The 19332-nt window shown below is 40.7% G+C and overlaps 3 protein-coding genes across 5 annotated transcripts in view; 2 read left to right on the plus strand and 1 right to left on the minus strand.

Moving 5' to 3' along the window:
* Positions 1-7553, plus strand: part of HAUS6 (HAUS augmin like complex subunit 6) — a 59872-nt gene extending 52319 nt beyond the window's left edge. For all 3 annotated transcript variants that reach the window (XM_055294159.2, XM_055294160.2, XM_055294161.1), the window contains 3 exons: positions 438-573; positions 1661-2701; positions 4260-7553. In XM_055294159.2, coding sequence (XP_055150134.1) covers positions 438-573; positions 1661-2701; positions 4260-4321 — 1239 coding nt within the window. In that variant the 3' untranslated portion in view covers positions 4322-7553. The remainder of the gene's footprint in view (positions 1-437; positions 574-1660; positions 2702-4259) is intronic.
* Positions 7554-9762: 2209 nt separating this feature from the next.
* RRAGA (Ras related GTP binding A) lies at positions 9763-11471 on the minus strand. The gene has a single exon (XM_055294173.2). It carries the CDS (start codon positions 11084-11086, stop codon positions 10145-10147), a length of 942 nt encoding a protein of 313 aa, XP_055150148.1. The 5' UTR covers positions 11087-11471; the 3' UTR covers positions 9763-10144.
* Positions 11472-11604: 133 nt separating this feature from the next.
* The window catches only part of SAXO1 (stabilizer of axonemal microtubules 1), a 127546-nt gene continuing 119818 nt past the window's right edge, over positions 11605-19332 (plus strand). The window contains exon 1 of the mRNA XM_055294163.2: positions 11605-11742. The gene's annotated coding sequence lies outside the window, so the exon portion shown is untranslated. The remainder of the gene's footprint in view (positions 11743-19332) is intronic.

Consider the following 19332-nt stretch of genomic DNA (forward strand, 5'->3'; position numbering starts at 1 on the left):
ATAATTCTGTTTCTTAATAGACTTGTTACTGTGCAAATTGATTATAATTGAGAAGAGTCTGCTTCCTTTAAAACTAGTCATTTTAGTGAATACAGAGCTCTCAAACTCACAGTTGTGGCAGACAGCAGCTTAGGTCACTGCACAATTGGAACTGCCTCTAAATCTTCCCAGTGTAAAGATTCTTATCTATTCTCTCCTTTATAATGGGCTATCCATTTAAGATGAGGAAATGCTTTAGTGTTTCATTTCACTTTACAGGATTGTACCTAGATGGTCTATACAGAGTTGTTTGGGAACTTCTTTGTTGCTTATTTTTGTGTTGTCTGCAATGGGAGGGGCTGCTGACTGTGAAGTGCTTATTATCCTTATCAGGGGTTTTGTTGCATTCTACCAATGGGCTTGGTAATCTTTGCTTTACTTTTTCTTTTCTGTTTTAGGTTGCCAGAGCAGTTTTATCTGATTCACCACAGCCCTCTGAAGGAAAAGAAATAAAATTAGAGGAACTAATTGACTCTCTGGGTTCTAACCCCTTCTTAACAAGGAATCAGATTCCCCGTACTCCAGAAAACTTGAGTAAGTTAATAATGTTTTCTGTTACTTTTTTCTTTCATCCACATAACCACTGTTAGAACCATGGGCTGACGGATCTTTTTAGCTTAGTTGCCAATGGCTGTTTATTTATGCTGTTGTAATCAACATACTAAGTGTGGACATTCTCACATAACAGTCTTTGAGCAGTATTTTGTGCCTTTAGTGTACTCAGTTTACAGAGATACAAAATTTTGATAATGTACAATTTTGTCTTTGTTGTTTTACTTTGCTTTTATCTAGAAAGATCTTATTTAAGCATTAAAAAAAAAATTCTCTTGCCTCCTGGTCTGACCTGTGATCCACATATTTATAGAGTACATAGGCTGTGTTCTGCCAGTCATCAACCAGAAGCATCAGCCATAAACCATGTGTGTGGAGGTCTTTACCCCTCCTAAATTAGTCAAACTGCCCAGTACCTTTTTTCCTATAACCTGTAATTTGTGTAGGCAAAGTTCTCATATTGGTGTCCTTAGGTAGGCACATCATCTTGGTTGAGTAATTAAATAATTTTTGTTTTGCTGCTGATTTAATTCAGTTTGAACTGAGCCACAGCCTAGGTCAGCAAACTATAGCCTATGAACCAAATTTTGCCCCACCTTGTGTGTTTTTGTATATAAAATTGTATTGAACATAAGCATATTCATTTGTTGACATTGTTTATGGCTACTTTCTTGCTGTCATGGCAGAGTTAAGTAGTTGGCAGAATGGATGGCCTGCAAAGCCTAAAATATTACTATCTGGCCTTTATAGAAAATGTTTGCCAAACTATGGCTTAGATGGACAAGAAAAGGCCTTTTTAATACATGTAATTCATATGTGCTGTGTAAAAATGGATGCACATTTCAGGAACAGCTGTCTTTATATGTGTTTATTTGTGTGTGATCAGTTGGAGGTGGGGTTCTTTGATGTTGGGATTTGTTACATTGTGGAGCCTTATCATCCAACCAGTATATTTATGGAACACATACTGAGTCAGGAGCTTTATCTTCAGTGTTAGAAATAAAATGATTCATTGCATGCTCTGTGTTTGGGAATGTTAGTAAATTGTGTTTTTCTCTCCTTTAATTAGTAACTGAAATTAGGAGCTCATGGAGAAAAGCTATTGAAACAGAAGAAAACAGAACTACAGAACCAATTGAAATGGATGCTGAACATAGAGAAGTATTGCCAGAATCATTACCTGTGTTGCACAATGAAAGAGAATTTAGCATGGCCGATTTTCTCTTAGAAACCACTATATCAGATTTTGGCCAGTCTCATTCAACTGAAGAGAAAGTTGTTTCAGATTGCGAGTGTGTGCCTCAGAAACATGTGCTGACCAGTCACATAGATGAATCACCAACACAAAATCAGTCAGATTTGTTAAATAAGAAAGTAATTGGCAAGCAAGATTTGGAATGTTTAGCCTTCACCAAGCTTTCAGAAACTGGCCAAATGGAGACATTCTCCCCTGCTGTCGGCGATAGGATAGATGTGATGGGTGGCAGTGAAGAGGAGTTTATGAAAATATTGGACCACTTAGAAGTTTCTTGTAACAAACCTTCCACAGATAAAACTGTGTTGTGGAACTCTTTTCAGATATCAAGTGGAATTAGTTCTAAGAGTTTTAAAGATAATGATTTTGGCATATTACACGAAACTCTTCCGGAAGAAGTTGGTCACCTAAGTTTTAATAGTTCCAGTAGTTCAGAGGCCAATTTTAAACTGGAGCCAAATAGTCCTATGCATGGTGGCATTCTTCTAGAAGATGTTGTCGGAGGGAGACAGACTACTCCAGAATCGGACTTTAATTTACAGGCTCTTCGCAGTAGATATGAGGCTCTGAAGAAATCTCTTTCCAGGAAAAGGGAAGAATCTTACCTCTCGAATTCCCAAACACCTGAAAGACACAAACCAGAATTGAGCCCTACTCCCCAAAATGTACAAACAGATGATATGCTTAACTTTTTGGACACCCGTGATTTGCATACTGTGCATATAAAGCCATCTTTACGCATGTCCATTGGTGAAAGAAAACGGTCTCTTTCACCACTAATTAAGTTTTCTCCGGTGGAACAAAGATTGAGAACCACAATAGCATGTAGTCTTGGAGAACTACCTAATTTAAAAGGTAAGGTTTAACTATACCTATGCATATTCACCTGCTGAAGTTTTCTCTCAACTTTTGATAAAACCAGTAGACAATGAATGCTGCATGACCTTTATTGTTAATGTGCTCCTCCTTCCTTCATTTAGGATGAGGGGAATGATCCCTCAATGGAAAGGTCCTTTCGGAATCTCTGTTTATGTATATACAGTTAAAATTGATTTGAGACAGGGGTGGGAAAAAAAAACCCCCCCAATCTGAAGCTTACAGCTTTTATGATACAAATGACTGAAAAGTAAATGTCATCAAAATCTTGCCCAGTGGAAGGTGGTTTTTAAAAACTTGAGAAACCCAATTTTAAATATCATCACTATAATGGTGTAGTATCTGGGAATGGGATGTAGAAATAAAAGAAGCCAGGTCAGTGTATTAGTTTCCTAGGGCTGCCATAACAAAGCACCAGCAAGTGGGTGGCTTAGAATAGCAGAAATTTATTGTTTCTGGAGACAGTAAGTTCTAGAGGCTAGATGTCCAAAATCAAGGTGTTGACAGGGCCATGTTCCCTCTGAAGCCACTAGAAGAGGATCGTTCTTTGCCTCTTCTAGCCTCTGGTAGCACCAGGCATTCCTTGGCTTGTGGCAGTGTAATTCTGATCTTTGCCTTCATTGTCACATGGCATTCTTCCCTTGTGTGTGTATGTGTCTTATAAGGACACAGTCATATTAGCTAATTAATGGGTCACCCTACTCCAGTATGACCTTATCTTACTTAGCTAATTATATCTGTAATGACCATATTTCCAAATAAGGTCACATTCTGAGGTACTGGGGTTAGAACTTCAACATACGTTTTTGGGGGTATTCAGTTCATAACAGTTAGTATTAATAATCATTGAAGCTAGGTGATGGATACATTGAGTTAATCATAGTTCTTCTCTTCGCTTTTGTATGTTTGAATGTTTTCTTCATAAAAGGTTAAAAAAATTGCTCTTGTAGCTCCTTAGGAGAGAGAAGGATCTGGTGACACAGATTCATTACGTACTCTAATTTGCCCATAATAGTTATACACTGCTATATTGAAAAGTGTTTGGCTGGGCACAGTGGCTCACACCTGCAATCCCAGCGTTTTGGAGGCTGAGATGGGACGATTGCTTGAACCCAGGAGTTCGAGACCAGCCTCAGCAACACAGGGAGACTATGTCTCTACAAAAAAATTAAAAAATTAGCTGGGCATGTTGGCGCATGCCTGTGGTCCCAGGTACACAGGAGGCTGAGGTGGGAGGATTGCTTGGGTCTGGGAGTTTGAGGCTGAAGTGAGCTGCGATCGTGCCACTGCACTCCAGCCTGGGTGACAGAGCAAGACCCTGTCGCAGAAAAAAGAAAAAAAAAAAGCACTTTAGGAGGAATGTATTGATCTCTGGAGAAAGAGGGTACTTTGGTGAGAATAATAATTGATCATAATCGAGTATTTGCAATGCTATGAACCCTTTTTGTCTTGACTAAAATTTGCTACTGCTTGGAATCTGTTCTATTTATTTTTCTTTGTAATGTTTGCTTATACTTTTTTTTAAATCAATTTGCAGAAGAAGACATTTTGAATAAGAGCCTTGATGCAAAAGAACCACCGTCTGACTTGACAAGATGAAGATGTATCTATTTAATATAACTATGATGCACTTAAATTGAAGCTATGCCACAGGATAGAAACTGAATTATAACTTAAATACATGTTGGAAGTGTAACACTGTTTTTCAAGGTTTAAAAAAAATTCCTAATGCCTTTTAGCCTTCTTTAATATTTTTAGATAAGAAAAGTATGTTTGGATTTTTTCTCTTTGTAGGTATATGAGATTGAAATGTGAAGTATTTGGAAAACAAATGTCAAGCAATGGGAAGCCATTTTGATTTCTTGAGTAATCTTGTAAGCATTAAGTGAATGACAAAGTAGTAGTGTAACTAATTTCTTATAACTTCAGTCAATTAATATAAGGATAAGTAGTTTTTGTTGTATGTTCACTAAGTGGTTAATATAATAGCCATTGAATATACTAATCTTTCACCTTAGAGAACTATACAACTTTTATTGTTTCTTTATGGAACATTCTGGCTAACCAGAAAAAGTGAGAAAAGTAGTACCTTGGGATGTGTAGTCTAGATGACAAATTTTAAGACTGGAAAAGCTCTAAACAGGCTTAATGATTCTTCAAGTAGAATGATCCTGAGAAGTGATGTTTGATGGAATAAAGTGCATGTGATGATTAAGCGAAGACTGGGGCAGAATGATTTAAAAAAAGGAAAAAGATGGAAGAAGATGAGTAGACAGTTGCAAGGAACACTGTCAAACTATAAATCCATTCAGTGGGTTGTATAACATTTATATTTAGTCTAATTTAGACTTTGATAATTTAATCCTACTTTTATATTTTAACAAAAATATAAATTAAAATTTTCATTAGTCTGTTTTGTTGTTGGGTTTTTTTGTGAGGTACTGTTGGGGGAAAGGAACAAGGAACAACCATCAAAATTCCCCAGTCCCTACAGAATAGCCTCACAGTAACTTGAGAAAACTGAACTTGGGGTGAAATAACTTGTCATGCTTGTAGTCTCCTGCCTCACTCCTTCAGGTGCCCTGCCTAGAAAAAGACTTGTGTCTAGCATCTCTTGCTCTCTGTGAACTATTGCCCTCTGTGAACCAGGAGGAATGGAACAGGCACTATTGCCCTCTGTGAACCAGGAGGAATGGAACAGGCACTGGAACAGGCACCTACAATACCCTTTGTAGACCCCATCTCACAACCATCAAAATCTTGTCCACTAGTCCCCAAAAAACGGGCAAGGAAAGAAGGTGGAGGTGAAATTTATGGAAGTAGATGGCTTAATAGTTCTCTCTCTTCATTTATCTTGGGCTGCCTTTCTCTAAGTTGTTTGTCCTGTCCCAGTGTGAAGACCCATCTTTTTGTGAGAAAAGACAAAAGAAAGCACATGTACTACCTTCTTTGCAATGGAAAAGGAGGAAGAAAAAATCTTCTCCTAAGTTGCTGTTTTCTTTTATTAGTTAATAAAACAAATCAGGGACTATGAAGGTCTATGGGGAAACCTTTAGCCTGCTTTAAGAAAACTCAGTATCTGAAAATCTTAGCATGTAATGCTATCATATCAGCATCTGCAGAAGTGCCAGGCCATTGCTAGACACTTAATGTGTATTATTTCATTTAATTATATTTTAAACGTGCTTCCCTGGTAATTCTTAAAGCTCGAGAAAGTTTGAGAACTGCTGCTAGGAAATAGAGATTCACATTTAACCCTGTGGTACTTTTAAGAAGCAGGTACATTGTTGCATATATACTTGGGTAGAGATTGTTAACTATTGATAGGGAAGCTCAAGTTCGCCACTCAAGTCTGAGAAACCCTTAATTACTGAGAATCAAAAGAGCAGAATGTCTGTAGACATTTTGGATTTGTAAAAATTACGTTGTTGAGTTATACCTGTGATAGGCTGAAAGTTTTTGGCATTCTTTCCTGTTCTTCATATGCCAGTACCATAAACAAAAAGTATCTCAGTTCTGTCACTTTCTTCTCCTAAACCAATGTGATTGCAGCTTTTTGCCTTCAGCCTTTTCCCTATCCAATATCTCCTACATAGTTACCTTTTGATCTTAAGGAACTGTTTTGATTGGGTCACTTCCTTGCCTAAAATTCCATTAATGGTTCATTGTTAATTCTAAAATAGAGTTCAAATTTAAAGGCATATAAGTTCCCCTATAACGGATTTCCTCTATTCCCCCTTCCGCTGTAATCTCCCATTTTTTTTACTGAAATGCTTCAGTGAGCATGGGTCTTTAGAGGTCTTGATTTACAATTTTCCTGAAGCAGGAATACCTTGCCTTCCTCTACTAGTTTACCACAATTACAGCTCTCTTTTAAGCCTCAGAAAAAAATCTCACTTCCACCTTGAAGTCTTAATCCACGCTTTTTATATCCACGTGCCTACTCCTTCTCTGAAATCTCCTATGGTTTATCTTTTTATTCATTTAATATCCCACGAATTGATTTTTTTTTTTATGGTTGCATGTGGTCTCTCTAGTTATAGCAATATATACATACATGCATAAATACATATACGCCTATGTAAATGTGTGTTGGGAGTATGTATTCACACACATATATATACCCCATGGCCATGTGTCATCTTTATCAATATTTAAGTATTGGAATTGTTTTGTTTGCCTCCTATATCATGGAATAAATGGTAAAGAGGGCTAATTTATTACTGTAAGTGTATTTCTCATTACATTCATATCAGACATTATATAGAATGTACTTTGTTTTTATTCACTATTTGTAAGATGCAAAGGTGTATAAACTGACTTCTACATCAGCTTGAAACCTGAGATAATGCTAAAATGTTCTAGTTATTTTAAATGTTTAAAGAGGACAACCATATAATGTTGCTAAACATGAAAAATGTCATCAGGTGGAATAAAGAATAGTTTAACGTTTGGGGGAAATTGAACTGAAAACAAAAATACGAGTATTTTGAAACCTTTTCTTTACCATGAGTCTCTTGACTATGAAGTCAAATTTATCTAAAGGAAAAACAGGAATTGTGGAGACCTGTGTAAAAGCAGACTATTATCTTCCTACTGTGAGTGTACTAAAATTAAAATAACTTTAATGACGTTTTCCTCAACGCGAAAGTATTGAAGTAAATGTTTCTTTTATATTGCAGATACATAGTTGCTCTAGAGATCACCTTTTTCTTTATGCATTATGAATAGCAGTCTGCATCCTAAGTTTAAAATATTTGAGAATCCTCTATGGGACTCTTTGTAAATGTTTTAAATACTGTTGTTTTCAATAAATACTTTATACTGTCTAGCTCTGGAATTTCCTATATAATATCAAAAAGAACTATGCCCCTGCATTAAAAATTACACCTCAATCATAAGATGATCACATGTAAAGGTATATTAATAACCTGATCAACAAATTGGATAAGTTCAGTGACTCAGGTAAACATATTTTGTTACTTCCATTTTAATTACTAGATTTACAGTATATAGTATTTTAAAATGAATTTTTAAAGTTATATCTATACTGTCAGTTTTCTCACCTGGAGTCTTTATACTAATGTATTGCCAATGGCTCTAATTAGGTAATTTTCATAAATTACACCTGAATAGCTTCTCACTCTTCATGAGTAGTGTCATCCACATCTGCTGCCAGAAAGGGTTTAATAAATATTAAATAATTTTATAAAGCCTTAGAAATTCTAAAGCCCTATCACTTATATTTACTGTCCATACAAAGATAGCACCTCAGGTGTAAAATGAAAGGCTTACAGTTGATCACAGGTCTCTTGGCTCTAGAATACTTAATTTCTTTTCAAACAATCCTTAAGGTAGCTATTGCTGGAACTGGAATGGGACATTTTACATCTGTTTGCCCATTTTACCACACCACATTGCCAATCCAAATTAGGAACCTCAGAATCCTTCCTTAAAAGTAGGTCATTCTAAGAATCTGGTTCAGTATTATCCAATTTCTAGAGAAATACAAATGGGAAAGTGATCTTGCCCAAAATGAGTGAAACCCTATTCCTTGAGGGAGGTCACTTAGCTTCCTGGGCTTCAGCTTACTCAGTATGTAAATTTGGAATTATGTGAAGGAATAATCTACATTTAAAAAGCTAGGACCCACAGTGCTGATCTGTGCAAGTTATAAGAACAGAAAAAATTGCCGGGTGCGTGGCTTATGACTGTAATCTCAGCACTCTGGGAGGCTGAGATGGGCAGATCACTTGAGGTCAGGAGTTCGAGACCAGCCTGGCCAACATGGTGAAACCCCGTCTCTACTAAAAAATACCAAAAATGAACTGGGCGTGGTGGCGCATGCCTGTAGTCTCAACTACTTGGGAGGCTGAGGCAGGAGAATGGCTTGAACCTGGGAGGCGGAGGTTGCAGTGAGATTGTGCAATTGCACTCAAGCCTGGGCAACACAGCAAGACTCCATCCCAAACAAACAAAAAAACCAAAAATAAGTAAAAAGCTATGACTCTTACGGTTTTTTCAATGCAAGTAATGGGGTGTAATGATTAGGAGAGTCAGTAGTCAGATTGCCTGGGTTTAGCTGTATGACCTTAATAAGGTCATAGTTTGCTCATCTGTTAAAATAGCGATCAAAGTAACCTACCACATAGGTTGTGAGGATTCAGTAAGATAAATTGGCAAGTGCTTAAGAACACCTGACATTTAGTAAGGGCTCAAATATTCAAATAGGTTTCATATCCAGTAATTTGGGGAAGAATGGCTCAGTAGGTGGTAATGGTAGTTAATAGAATATGCTATGCCCTAGGCACCGTTCCTAAATACTTACCATGTTGAATTTAATCCTTTTAAACATCCTATCAAGTGGTTTCTTGTTGTTGTTTTTGAGATAGGGTCCTGCTTTGTCACCCAAGTTGGAGGGCAGTGACACAATTATGCCTCACTGCAGCCTCTACCTCCTGGATTCAAGCAATCCTCTTTCCTCAGCCTCCCAAGTAGCTAGGACTGTAGGCACGCACCACTATGCCTAGCTAATGAAAAACAAATTTTTTTTTGTAGAGACAAGGTCTCACTATATTGCCCAGGCTGGTCTCGAATTCCTGGTCTAAGGTGATCCTCCCACTTCAGCCTCCCAAAGTGCTGGAATTACAGGTGTGAGCCACCACGCCTGGCTATAAAGTAATATTCTGACCCACATTTTACCAATGAGGAAACAAGTGTAATGAAATTAAGTATTTGCCCAAATAATACTTAATTGGCAAATTAAGTATTAGCTAAGTATTTCACAGAGCTAGTAAGTGAAGGGACCAGAATACTACCTCAGGTGGTCTAGTTTGAGACCATAGCATAAGCACTTCTACAGCTGTTACCAAACGTCACTAAAGTGCTGGGGGCTAAATTCACAGAATAAAATTTGCCAGTCAAGCAATACTTGTGGGCAGTCAGAATCTTTAGATTTACATATTAAGCGCTTTCAAGTTATTTCAAATAAGGCCATGCTTTAAATTGCTAACATGTTTATTCATGAATGAGGCCAAGAAGAATTTATAAATGCATTTTAATACCTTGCTGATAAAATAGTAACATTCCATCTTTGCAATCTGATACGGAATACAGGAAGATACTGGTAAAGGCTTTGATGTGCATATCTATTATAACCAGGTAATGAGACCACACACGAACCACCTACTTTAGTGTTACACCATACCAACTTCTCAGAAAGGCCAGCTTCAAGCTCTACTGGGTAGCTGAGTAAATAGCGTCCAATGTTTAAAGGCTGGGGAAGCGGGGAGAAAGATGAAAGGAGTAAGCAGCACACACTTCAAAGCCCACTTTTAAGCACACGACATTATGAATATTAAAAATAAAGGATGCAAACAAAAGAGGCAATTCAGCATTTTCAGAAAGAGCATTTGGCAATATTCAACGCATAAGGAGACTGTGCTTGGGGCCATCCACTCTCTCCAGCTTCTCAAAGTGTTTCCGGGCATTGCGAATGTTGATCAGAGTGGCCGCAGAAGGGATCGACGGATCTGACATGACCACCATCACGTACGTGTTTGAGGTGAAGATGTCGATGAAAGCAGCGAAGTTGGAATTCCTAACTTCCATGCTCTGGAAGGAAGCGGCCAATTTACTGCAGCTCAGCTTGAACTGTTTGATGATGTTGCTGATCTTCTCAAACCGGTGGACGTCGCGCTGCTCTTTGCACTGGTAGTGGGAAATAACCAAGAACGTAGCTCTTTCGAACAGCAGAACTTCATCGGCCTCAATGATTTGGGCAAAATTCCTGAGGTTCATCTCCAGCTGCTGAACGTTGGGAATCAGCTGGTAGACGATGCTGGACCAGGCTTTGTAGAGCGTCTCATCCCAGATGGACGTTCGAAAACAAGCACACTCCAGCGGGCGAGACAGACGTCTCAGGTCTTCCTCTCGTTCTTTAAAAATCAGGTCACGCTGATCCTCCTGAACCAGATCCATTTTGTGCACCAGGCAGAAGATTTTGGCGTCAGGAGAGTTCTGGAGGATGGCCTCCAGACACGACTGGTAATAATGCATGTCCTTTTCCAGTTCGCGGCTCTCCACGTCAAACACGTAAATCAAAACTTCCACGTTACGGAAGATATTGTCTCGCTGGCTGGTGAAGTAATTTTCCATGAAGGTGTCCTGACCGCCACAGTCCCACAGGTTCAGCACCAGGTTCCCCAGGAATCGGACGTGGGAGTGCTCCACGTCAATGGTGGCCCCCAGGCGCCGGGTGTCGCGAGCAATGTAATTGGCGAAGATAATCGACCTCATGCTGGTCTTCCCCGACCCGCTCTTCCCCATCAGCAGCACCTTTTTCTTCATGGCTGTATTTGGCATCACCCGCCGGGGCCGCCGCGGACTGGGCCTGAGGGCGCGGCCTACACGCAGCGCCGAGGTAGGGGTCGGGGGCTGCCGGCGACTCGCAGGCCGCGCCTCGCTCCGCTCCGCCGCGCAGCTGGGCAGGCAGGAGAGTCGAGAGCGCGAACCCGGGGCTGGAGAGGCCGCGGCGGGGCTGGCTCTTCCTCAGATGGGAGCGCCTGCGGCTGTCAGTGGCAACGGATCGGAAGATAAGCTCGCCTTCCGGAGAGGGAGCCGCTGCGTCCCCGCCACCACCCACTTCCGGCGGCGATCTCGCGAGAGCTCCCTCGCTCCGCCCTCCCTGCCCGACGAGCCTTGAAAAGCTGCTGCTCTAATGAAACCTAACCCGGACAGTGTGAGCCCTAAGATAGAAGGGAAGCTCAAGGACTTCGGTCTTTTGTTCTGTTGTAGCTGGGTTTGCGGTTGCTAGGGGTACGTGTATGCTTGGCCGGGAGAAATGCTGCCCTCTCGTGGCCAAAAAAAGCCCCAACCACCACCACCACCACCACCACCACCTCAACTGGCTTTAGGAGCGAGGTGTGCCGGGCCGGTTTCCGCAGGGGCAGCCGACTGATGAAGTGGAGGGAAAGCCTAACTTCCCGGTCCGCTTAGGCCTCCCCAGCTTCCCTGGCCCAGTGAGTACAAGGGCAGGGCAGATGGAGACTGTGCAGATGCGGAAAGTGAGACTTGTAGACAAGCGATTGCCCGTTGCTGCGCAGCTAGGTAATAGCAAGTCCCTCCTAGGAGACATCCTGGCTTCCAGTTGGTGCTTTTAATTCCTTTCTCACATCTGCTTTTCCGTAATCTCAGACTTTAGAATTTATAATTAGAATTCCAAAGCTCGAGGAAACGATAATATGGAATCCCATGCATTAGTTCCATCCTCACAGTAACCTTGTGAATTAATAACCCTATTTTCAAGTGAGGGAATCAAAGGTTAGAGAGGTTAAGTCACTTGACCAAGTTACACAGATACTAAATGATGAAATGGAATTTGGTTTTAGACAGTCTCACTGCGGTCTATTTGCCTAACAATAGGCCACCCTGTGCCCCTCTCAAAGCATAATATGATTCTGCTCTTGGTCTTCAAGTAGATGAGTGAATCAGTGTCGTCCAGTATCGTTCATATAGAATGAATGAGAGTCATCAGGATACTGAAGCCTCTATATCTACCTTAAAGCCTTTTTTTTTTTCTTTTGAGACGGCGTCTCACTCTGTTGCCCAGGCTGGAGTGCAGTGGCGCGATCTCAGCTCACTGCAACCTCTGCCTCCTGGGTTCAAGCGATTCTCCTGCCTCAACCCCCAAATAGCTGGGATTGTGGGCACCTGCCACCACGCCCGGCTAATTTTTGTATTTTTAGTGGAGACGGGGTTTCACTATGTTGGCCAGGCTGGTCTGGAACTCCTGACCTCAAGCGAGCCACCTGCCTCGGCCTCCCAAAGTGTGGGATTACAGGCGTAAGCCACCGTGCCTGGCCTAAAGCCCTTATCAAAATGTATACTGTACTGTACAAATTCAGGTATTCCATTCTTTCATTTATTCAAAACATATTTCAATTCCTACTGTTAACGTGTGCAGTAAAAGAAGTTCAAAAATGGCCTTTGCTGTAGTTTATGGAAATCATAGAGTGAAATTCCATTATAGTATGTGGAAAATCTCCTCTGAATGTATTCAATTTCATCTCCTTGGTGATATCTCTTCTGGAGCCTTCTTATCTGATCGCCTTTCACCACCATTCTGTGGTTTCCCTTCCCCATCCTTTCGAGTTGGGTATTCTTTTTCCTGATTTCACATCTTCTCATTTTTGGCTCATTTGGTGGAACACATGTGCCAATAGCTTCCAGATAAAAAGTATGAGGAGAGTAGAAATTTCAAGACATTGGATGTCTGAAAATTTCTTTGTTTTTACCCTCACACTTGATTGGTTGGACATAATTTTTCCTCAGAGTCTTGGAGGCATTGCTCTGTTGCTGTGTCGTCTCAGCAGCCAGTAGTCTGATGCCTGCTTCTTGGTTTTGATCTATTCTTTCCTCTCTAAAAACATATTCAAAATTTTCTTATTCTAGTGTTCTGAAACTTCATGATAATTGGCATTGTTGAGCCCAAATTTGCATTGTACTGGACCCTCCCATGTGTCTTTTAATTTGGAAACCATGCCCTTGAATTCTAAACAATGTTCTTGAATTGTTTGATGATGTATTTTCTCTATTCTGTCATGTGAATACTCCTAAGGTCTGGATATCGCATTTTATGGAGTCTCCTCTAATGTATTTTTTTTTTTTTTTTTGGAGACAGAGTCTCACTCTGTTGCCCATGCTAGAGTGTAGTTGCACGATCTTGGCTCACTGCAACCTCCACCTCCCGGGTTCAAGAGATTCTCCTGCCTCAGCCTCCCAAGTAGCTGAGACTACAGGCCTCCACCACCATGCCTGGCTAAGTTTTATTTTTGTTTTTGTTTTTGTTTTGAGATGGAGTCTTGCTCAGTAGCCTAGGCTGGAGTGCAGTGGCACTATCTCGGCTTACTGCAACCTCCGCCTCCCAGGTTCAAGCCATTCTCCTGACTCAGCTTCCCGAGTAGCTGGGATTACAGATGCCTGCCACCACGCCTGGCTAATTTGTGTATTTTTAGTTGAGAGGGGGTTTCACCATGTTGGCCAGGCTGGTCTCAAACACCTGGTCTTAAGTGATCTGCCTGCCTCAGCTTCCCAAAGTGCTGGGGTTACAGGCATGCGCCACCGCGCCTGGCCTTCTTTTCTTTTTAAAAAAAATTTTTAAATTTATTTTTAGAGACAGGGTCTTTCTCTGTCAACCAGGCTGGAGTGCAGTGGTGAGATCAGAGCTCACTGCAGCCTCCACCTCCTCGGCTCAAGGGATCCTCACATGCCAGCCTCCCAAGTAGCTAGGATTACAGGCGTGTGCCACTATGCCTAATTTTTTTTTTTTGTTTTTATTTTTCTGAGAGGAAGTTTTGCTCTTGTTGCCCAGGCTGGAGTGCAATGGCATGATCTCAGCTCACCACAACCTCCGCTTGCCGGGTTCAAGCTATCCTTCTGCCTCAGCCTCCCAAGTAGCTGGGATTACAGGCATGTGCCACCTTGTCTGGCTAATTTTGTATTTTTAGTAGAGATGGGGTTTCTCCTTTCTCCATGTTGGCCAGGCTGATCTCAAACTCCCGACCTCAGGTGATCCGCCCACCTCGGCCTCCCAAAGTGCTGGGATTACAGGTGTGAGCCACCGCACCTGGCCTGCCTAATTTTTAAATATTTTTTTGGTAACCCTTTCTTATTTTCTATTTCTGTCTTTTTGTTCTACTTTCCAGGAGATTTTTCTCATCTTAATTTTCCAACTCTTTGGAGTTTTAAATTTTAATATCATATTTTTAATTTCCACAGGCTGTTCTAATTGTTCTTTTTAAAAACATAAAATTATTTTCTTGGATTAAATATCTTCTTTTATCTCTCTCAGGATAATAGTAACATTAAGAAAAAGTTTTTATCCCGTTTAGTCTTGGTTTCTTCCCAGTTTCTTTTGTTTGTATGTATGTTCTCCATTTTTTTTTTTTTTTTTTGAGACGGAGTTTCACTCTTGTTGCCCAGGTGCAAGGGCGCAATCTTTGCTCACCGCATCCTCCGCCTCCCAGGTTCAAGTGATTCTCCTGCCTCAGCCTTCTCGAGTAGCTGGGATTACAGGCATGCGCCACCAGGCCCGGCTACTTTTGTATTTTTGGTAGAGACGGGGTTTCTCCATGTTGATGAGCCACCGCGCCCGGCAGTAAAAGAAGTTCAAAAATGGCCTTTGCTGCAGTTTATGGAAATCACAGAGCATTTTCATGTTAGAAACTTTCCTCATTTGTTCAGCGATCATTGGTTGTCTGCTCCAATTTAAAGTTATTTAAAAACCCGTGGGTAGCATTGAAGACTATCAGGTTCATTGAAGTGACTGGGCCATTTCTTTGAAGAAAGTCTTGCTGCCTGCCACCTTTAGACCTGTTCTCTTTGGATGGTTAGATTCTCCCAGGATTCTTCTACTGGGATGGGGTGAGTATAAGCCTGATTAATAGCATTCTGGTTGCTAAGTGGGAGAAGCAAGCTAGGTTGCTAATATTCAGTTTATAGGCCTACTTAGTCCTGTTTACGATATGGTACTCCAATCCTCAGTGTCTCTGGTGTTTCCCTAGTCCAGAGACCCCCTGTTTTACTCTTTGCAGGGAATAAAAACTGCTAGTCTTAGATGAGAGATGGGCAATTGCCCAGCTATGTGAAATTGTGAGGGGATCTGTAAGTCTAATTGCATCTTAAAGAGCTCTTCAAACAATCCCTCCTCTTCAGTGCAGTCTCTGATCTCACTGATGCTGCTGATTCTGGAACCATTTGCAGGTTCTGTGGTAAAAATGTTGCTCCTTGGCTTTCCCTACTACTGGCTAAGGATTCAGCTTTCTTGAGTCAGCTAAGTCAGTTACCATTCTTGCTTGTGCATTCCTGCTTCCAAAAATTTTGATTTTATGATCTCTTACCCCATTTTTGTTCTTGCCATCTCATCCTATTTCTCTCATGTTTGTGGGATTCTGGAGAAAGATAAATGCATGTGTTCAATCTGCCAGCTTACTTGGGAATAGGAGAGGTCTTAATCTAAAATGCTCAATTGGAATAATGATAATTTGATAGTAAGTAATACCGAAAGGGAATTGAAAAGTTTTTTTGTTTTTAATTTTTGTGGCTACATAGTAGGTGTATATATTTATGAGGTACGTGAGATATTTGATACAGGCATGCAAGGCATAATAATCACATCATGGTGAATGGGGTATGCATCCCCTCAAGCATTTATCCTTTGTGTTGCAAACAATCCAATTTTTTTTTTTAAGACAGAGTCTCACTCCATTTTGCCCAGGCTGGAGTGCAGTGACGTGACACACTGCAGCCTCTCCCTCCCGGGTTCAAGTGATTCTCCTGCCTCAGCCTCCCAAGTAGCTGGTATTACAGGCACCCGCCACCAAGCCTGGCTAATTTTTGTATTTTTAGTAGAGACAGGGTTTCACCATGTTGGCCAGGCCGGCCTCGAACTCCCGATCTCAGGTGATCCGCCTGCCTCAGCCTCCCAAACTGCTGGAAGTATAGGCGTGAGTCACTGTGCCAGGCCCAATTATACTCTTAGTTATTTTTGAATGTACAATGAAATTATTGACTATAATTACCCTGTTGTGCTGTCAAATACTAGGTCTTTTTTTTTTTTTTTTTTTTTTGAGACAGGGTCTTACTCTGTGGCGCAGGCTGGAGTGCAGTGTTGTGATCACTGCTCACCGCAGCTTCCACCTCCTGGGCTCGAGCAATCCTCCCACATCAGTGCCCCTGAGTAGCTGGGACTACAGTTACGCACCACCATGCCTGGCTAATTTTTGTGTTTTTTGTAGAGGTGAGATCCCACTATGTTGCCCAGATTACTCTTGAATTCCTGGGCTCAAGTGATCTGCCCGCCTTGGCCTCCCAAAGTGCTGAGATTACAGGTGTGAGCCACCATGACTGGCCCCTACTAGGTCTTATTCATTCTAACTACTTTTTGTACCCATTAACCATCTCCACCTCCCCCTTAACCCCCCTGTTATCCTTCCCAGCCTCTGGTAACCATTCTTCTGCTCTCTGTGTCTATAAGTTCAATTGTTTTAATTTTCAGCTCCCACAAATAAGTGAGAACATGCGAAGTTTGTCTTTCTGTGCCTGGCTTATTTCACTTAACATAATGACCTCCACTTCCATCCATGTTGTTGCAAATGACAGGATCTCATTCTTTTTTTTATGGCTGAATAGTGTATATGTACCACATTTTCTTTTTTTTGGGGGACAGAGTTTTGCTCTGTTGCTCAGGCTGGAGTGTAGTGGTGCAGTCTTGGTTCACTGCAACCTCTGCCTCTCAGGTTCAAGTGATCTTCCCACCTCAGCCTCCTGAGTAGCTGGGACTACAGGTGTGTACCACCATGCCTGACTAATTTTTGTATTTTTTGTAGAGACAGGGTTTTGCTATATTTCCCAGGCTGGTCTCAAACTCCTGGGTTCAAGTGATCCTCCCGCCTTGGCCTCACAAAGTGCTGGTATTATAGGCATCAGCCACTGCACCTGGCCACATTTTCTTTCTTTCTTTCTTCTTTTTTATGAGGCAGAGTTTTGTTCTTGTTGCCCAGTCTGGAGTGCCATGGCATGATCTCAGCTCACCGCAACCTCCGCCTCCCGAGTTCAAGCAGTTCTCCTGCCTCAGCCTCCCGAGTAGCCCGGATTACAGGCATGCACCACCATGCCTGACTAATTTTGTATTCTTAGTAGGGACGGGGTTTCTCCATGTTGGTCAGGCTGGTCTCGAACTCCTGACATCAGGTGATCCGCCTGCCTAGGCCTCCCAAAGTGCTGGGATTACAGGTGTGAGCCACTGCATCCGGCCCACATTTTCTGTATCTATTTATCTGTTAATAGACACTTAGATTGCTTCCAAATCTTGGCTACTGTGAACAGTGCTGCAACAAACATAGGAGTGCAGCTATCTCTTTCATATACTGATTCCCTTTCTTTTGGGTATATACCCAGCAGTGGGATTGCTGAATCATATGATAGTACCATTTTTAGCTTTTTAAGGAACTTCTAAACTGTTCCCCATAGTGGTTGTAATAATTTACATTTCCACCAACAGTGTACAGGGGTTCCCTTTTCCCCACATCCTTGCCAGCATTCGTTATTGCCCATCATTTGGATAAAAGCCATTTTAACTGGGGTGACATGATATCTCGTTGTTTTGATTTGCATTTCTCTGATGATCCATGATTTTGAGCACCTTTTTATATGCCTGTTTGCCATTTGTATGTCGTCTTTTGAGAAATGTCTGTTGAGATCTTTTGCCCATTAAAAAATTTAGATGATTAGATTTTTTTTCCCATAGAGTTGTTTGAGCTCCTTATATATTCTGATTAAATTTTTATCAGATGGGTAGTTTGCAAATATTATCTCCCATTCGTTGGGTTGTCTCTTTGATTTGTTGATTGTTTCTATTGCTGTGCAGAAGCTTTTTAACTCGATGTGATCCCATGTGTCCATTTTTGCTTTGGTTGCCTGTGCTTGTGGCGTATTACTCAAGAAGTTTTTGTCCAGACCAATGTTCTGGAGAGTTTTCCAATGTTTTCTTGTAATAGTTTCATGGTTTCAGGTCTTAGATTTAAGTCTTCAATCCATTTTGACTTTATTTTTGTATATGGCAAGAGGTACGGGTCTAGTTTCCTTCTTCTGCATATGGATATTCAGTTTTTCCAGCACTATTTATTGAAAAGACTGTTTTTACTCCATGAATGTTCTTGGCACCTGTGTTGAAATGAGTTAACTGTAGATGTCTGGATTTGTTTCTGCATTTTCTCTTCTGTTCTATTGGTCTGTGTGTCTGTTTTTATGCCAGTACCATGCTGTTTTGGTTACCATAACTCTGTAGTATAACTGGAGGTCAGGTAATGTGATTCCTCCAGTTTTGTTTTTTTTGCTCAGGATAGCTTTGGCTATTCTCAATCTTTTGTGGTTCCATATACATTTTAGGATTGTTTTTTCTATTTCTGTGCAGGATGTCATTGGTACTTTCATAAGGATTTCATTAAATCTGTAGATTGCTTTGGGTAGCATGGACATTTTAACAAAATTGATTTTTCCAATCCATGTACATGGAATATTTTTCCACTTTTTCCTGTTCTCTTCAGTTTCTTTCATCAGTGTTTTATAGTTTTTGTTGTAGAGATCTTTCACTTCCCTGGTTAACTAAATTCCTAGGTATTTAATTTTATTTGTGTCTCTTGTAAATGGGATTACTTTTTATTTTTTTTCAGATTGTTCACTGTTGGCGTGTAGAAGTGCTCCTGATTTTTGTATGTTGATTTTGTATCCTGCAATGTTACTGAATTTGTTGATCAGTTCTAACAGTTTTTTAGGTTTTTCCAAATATAAGAACATATCATCTGCAAACAAGGATAATTTGAGTTTTTTTTTTCCCAATTTGGATGCCCTTTATTCTGAGAGGGAATTTTTGCAAGATTTTTTTTAATGCTTTATTGAGGTATAATTTTAATTCTATAAAATTCATTTATTGTATGTAAGTATATAGTTCTGTTACCACCACTCACTTTTAGAGTATTTCCACCATCCCCAAAAGTTCTCTTGTCCCTGTTTGCATTTGATCTCTGCTTCTACCCTGAGACCCAGGCAAC

The sequence above is a fragment of the Symphalangus syndactylus genome, chromosome 9 (assembly GCF_028878055.3).
Source record: "Symphalangus syndactylus isolate Jambi chromosome 9, NHGRI_mSymSyn1-v2.1_pri, whole genome shotgun sequence".
Lineage (NCBI taxonomy): Eukaryota > Metazoa > Chordata > Mammalia > Primates > Hylobatidae > Symphalangus > Symphalangus syndactylus.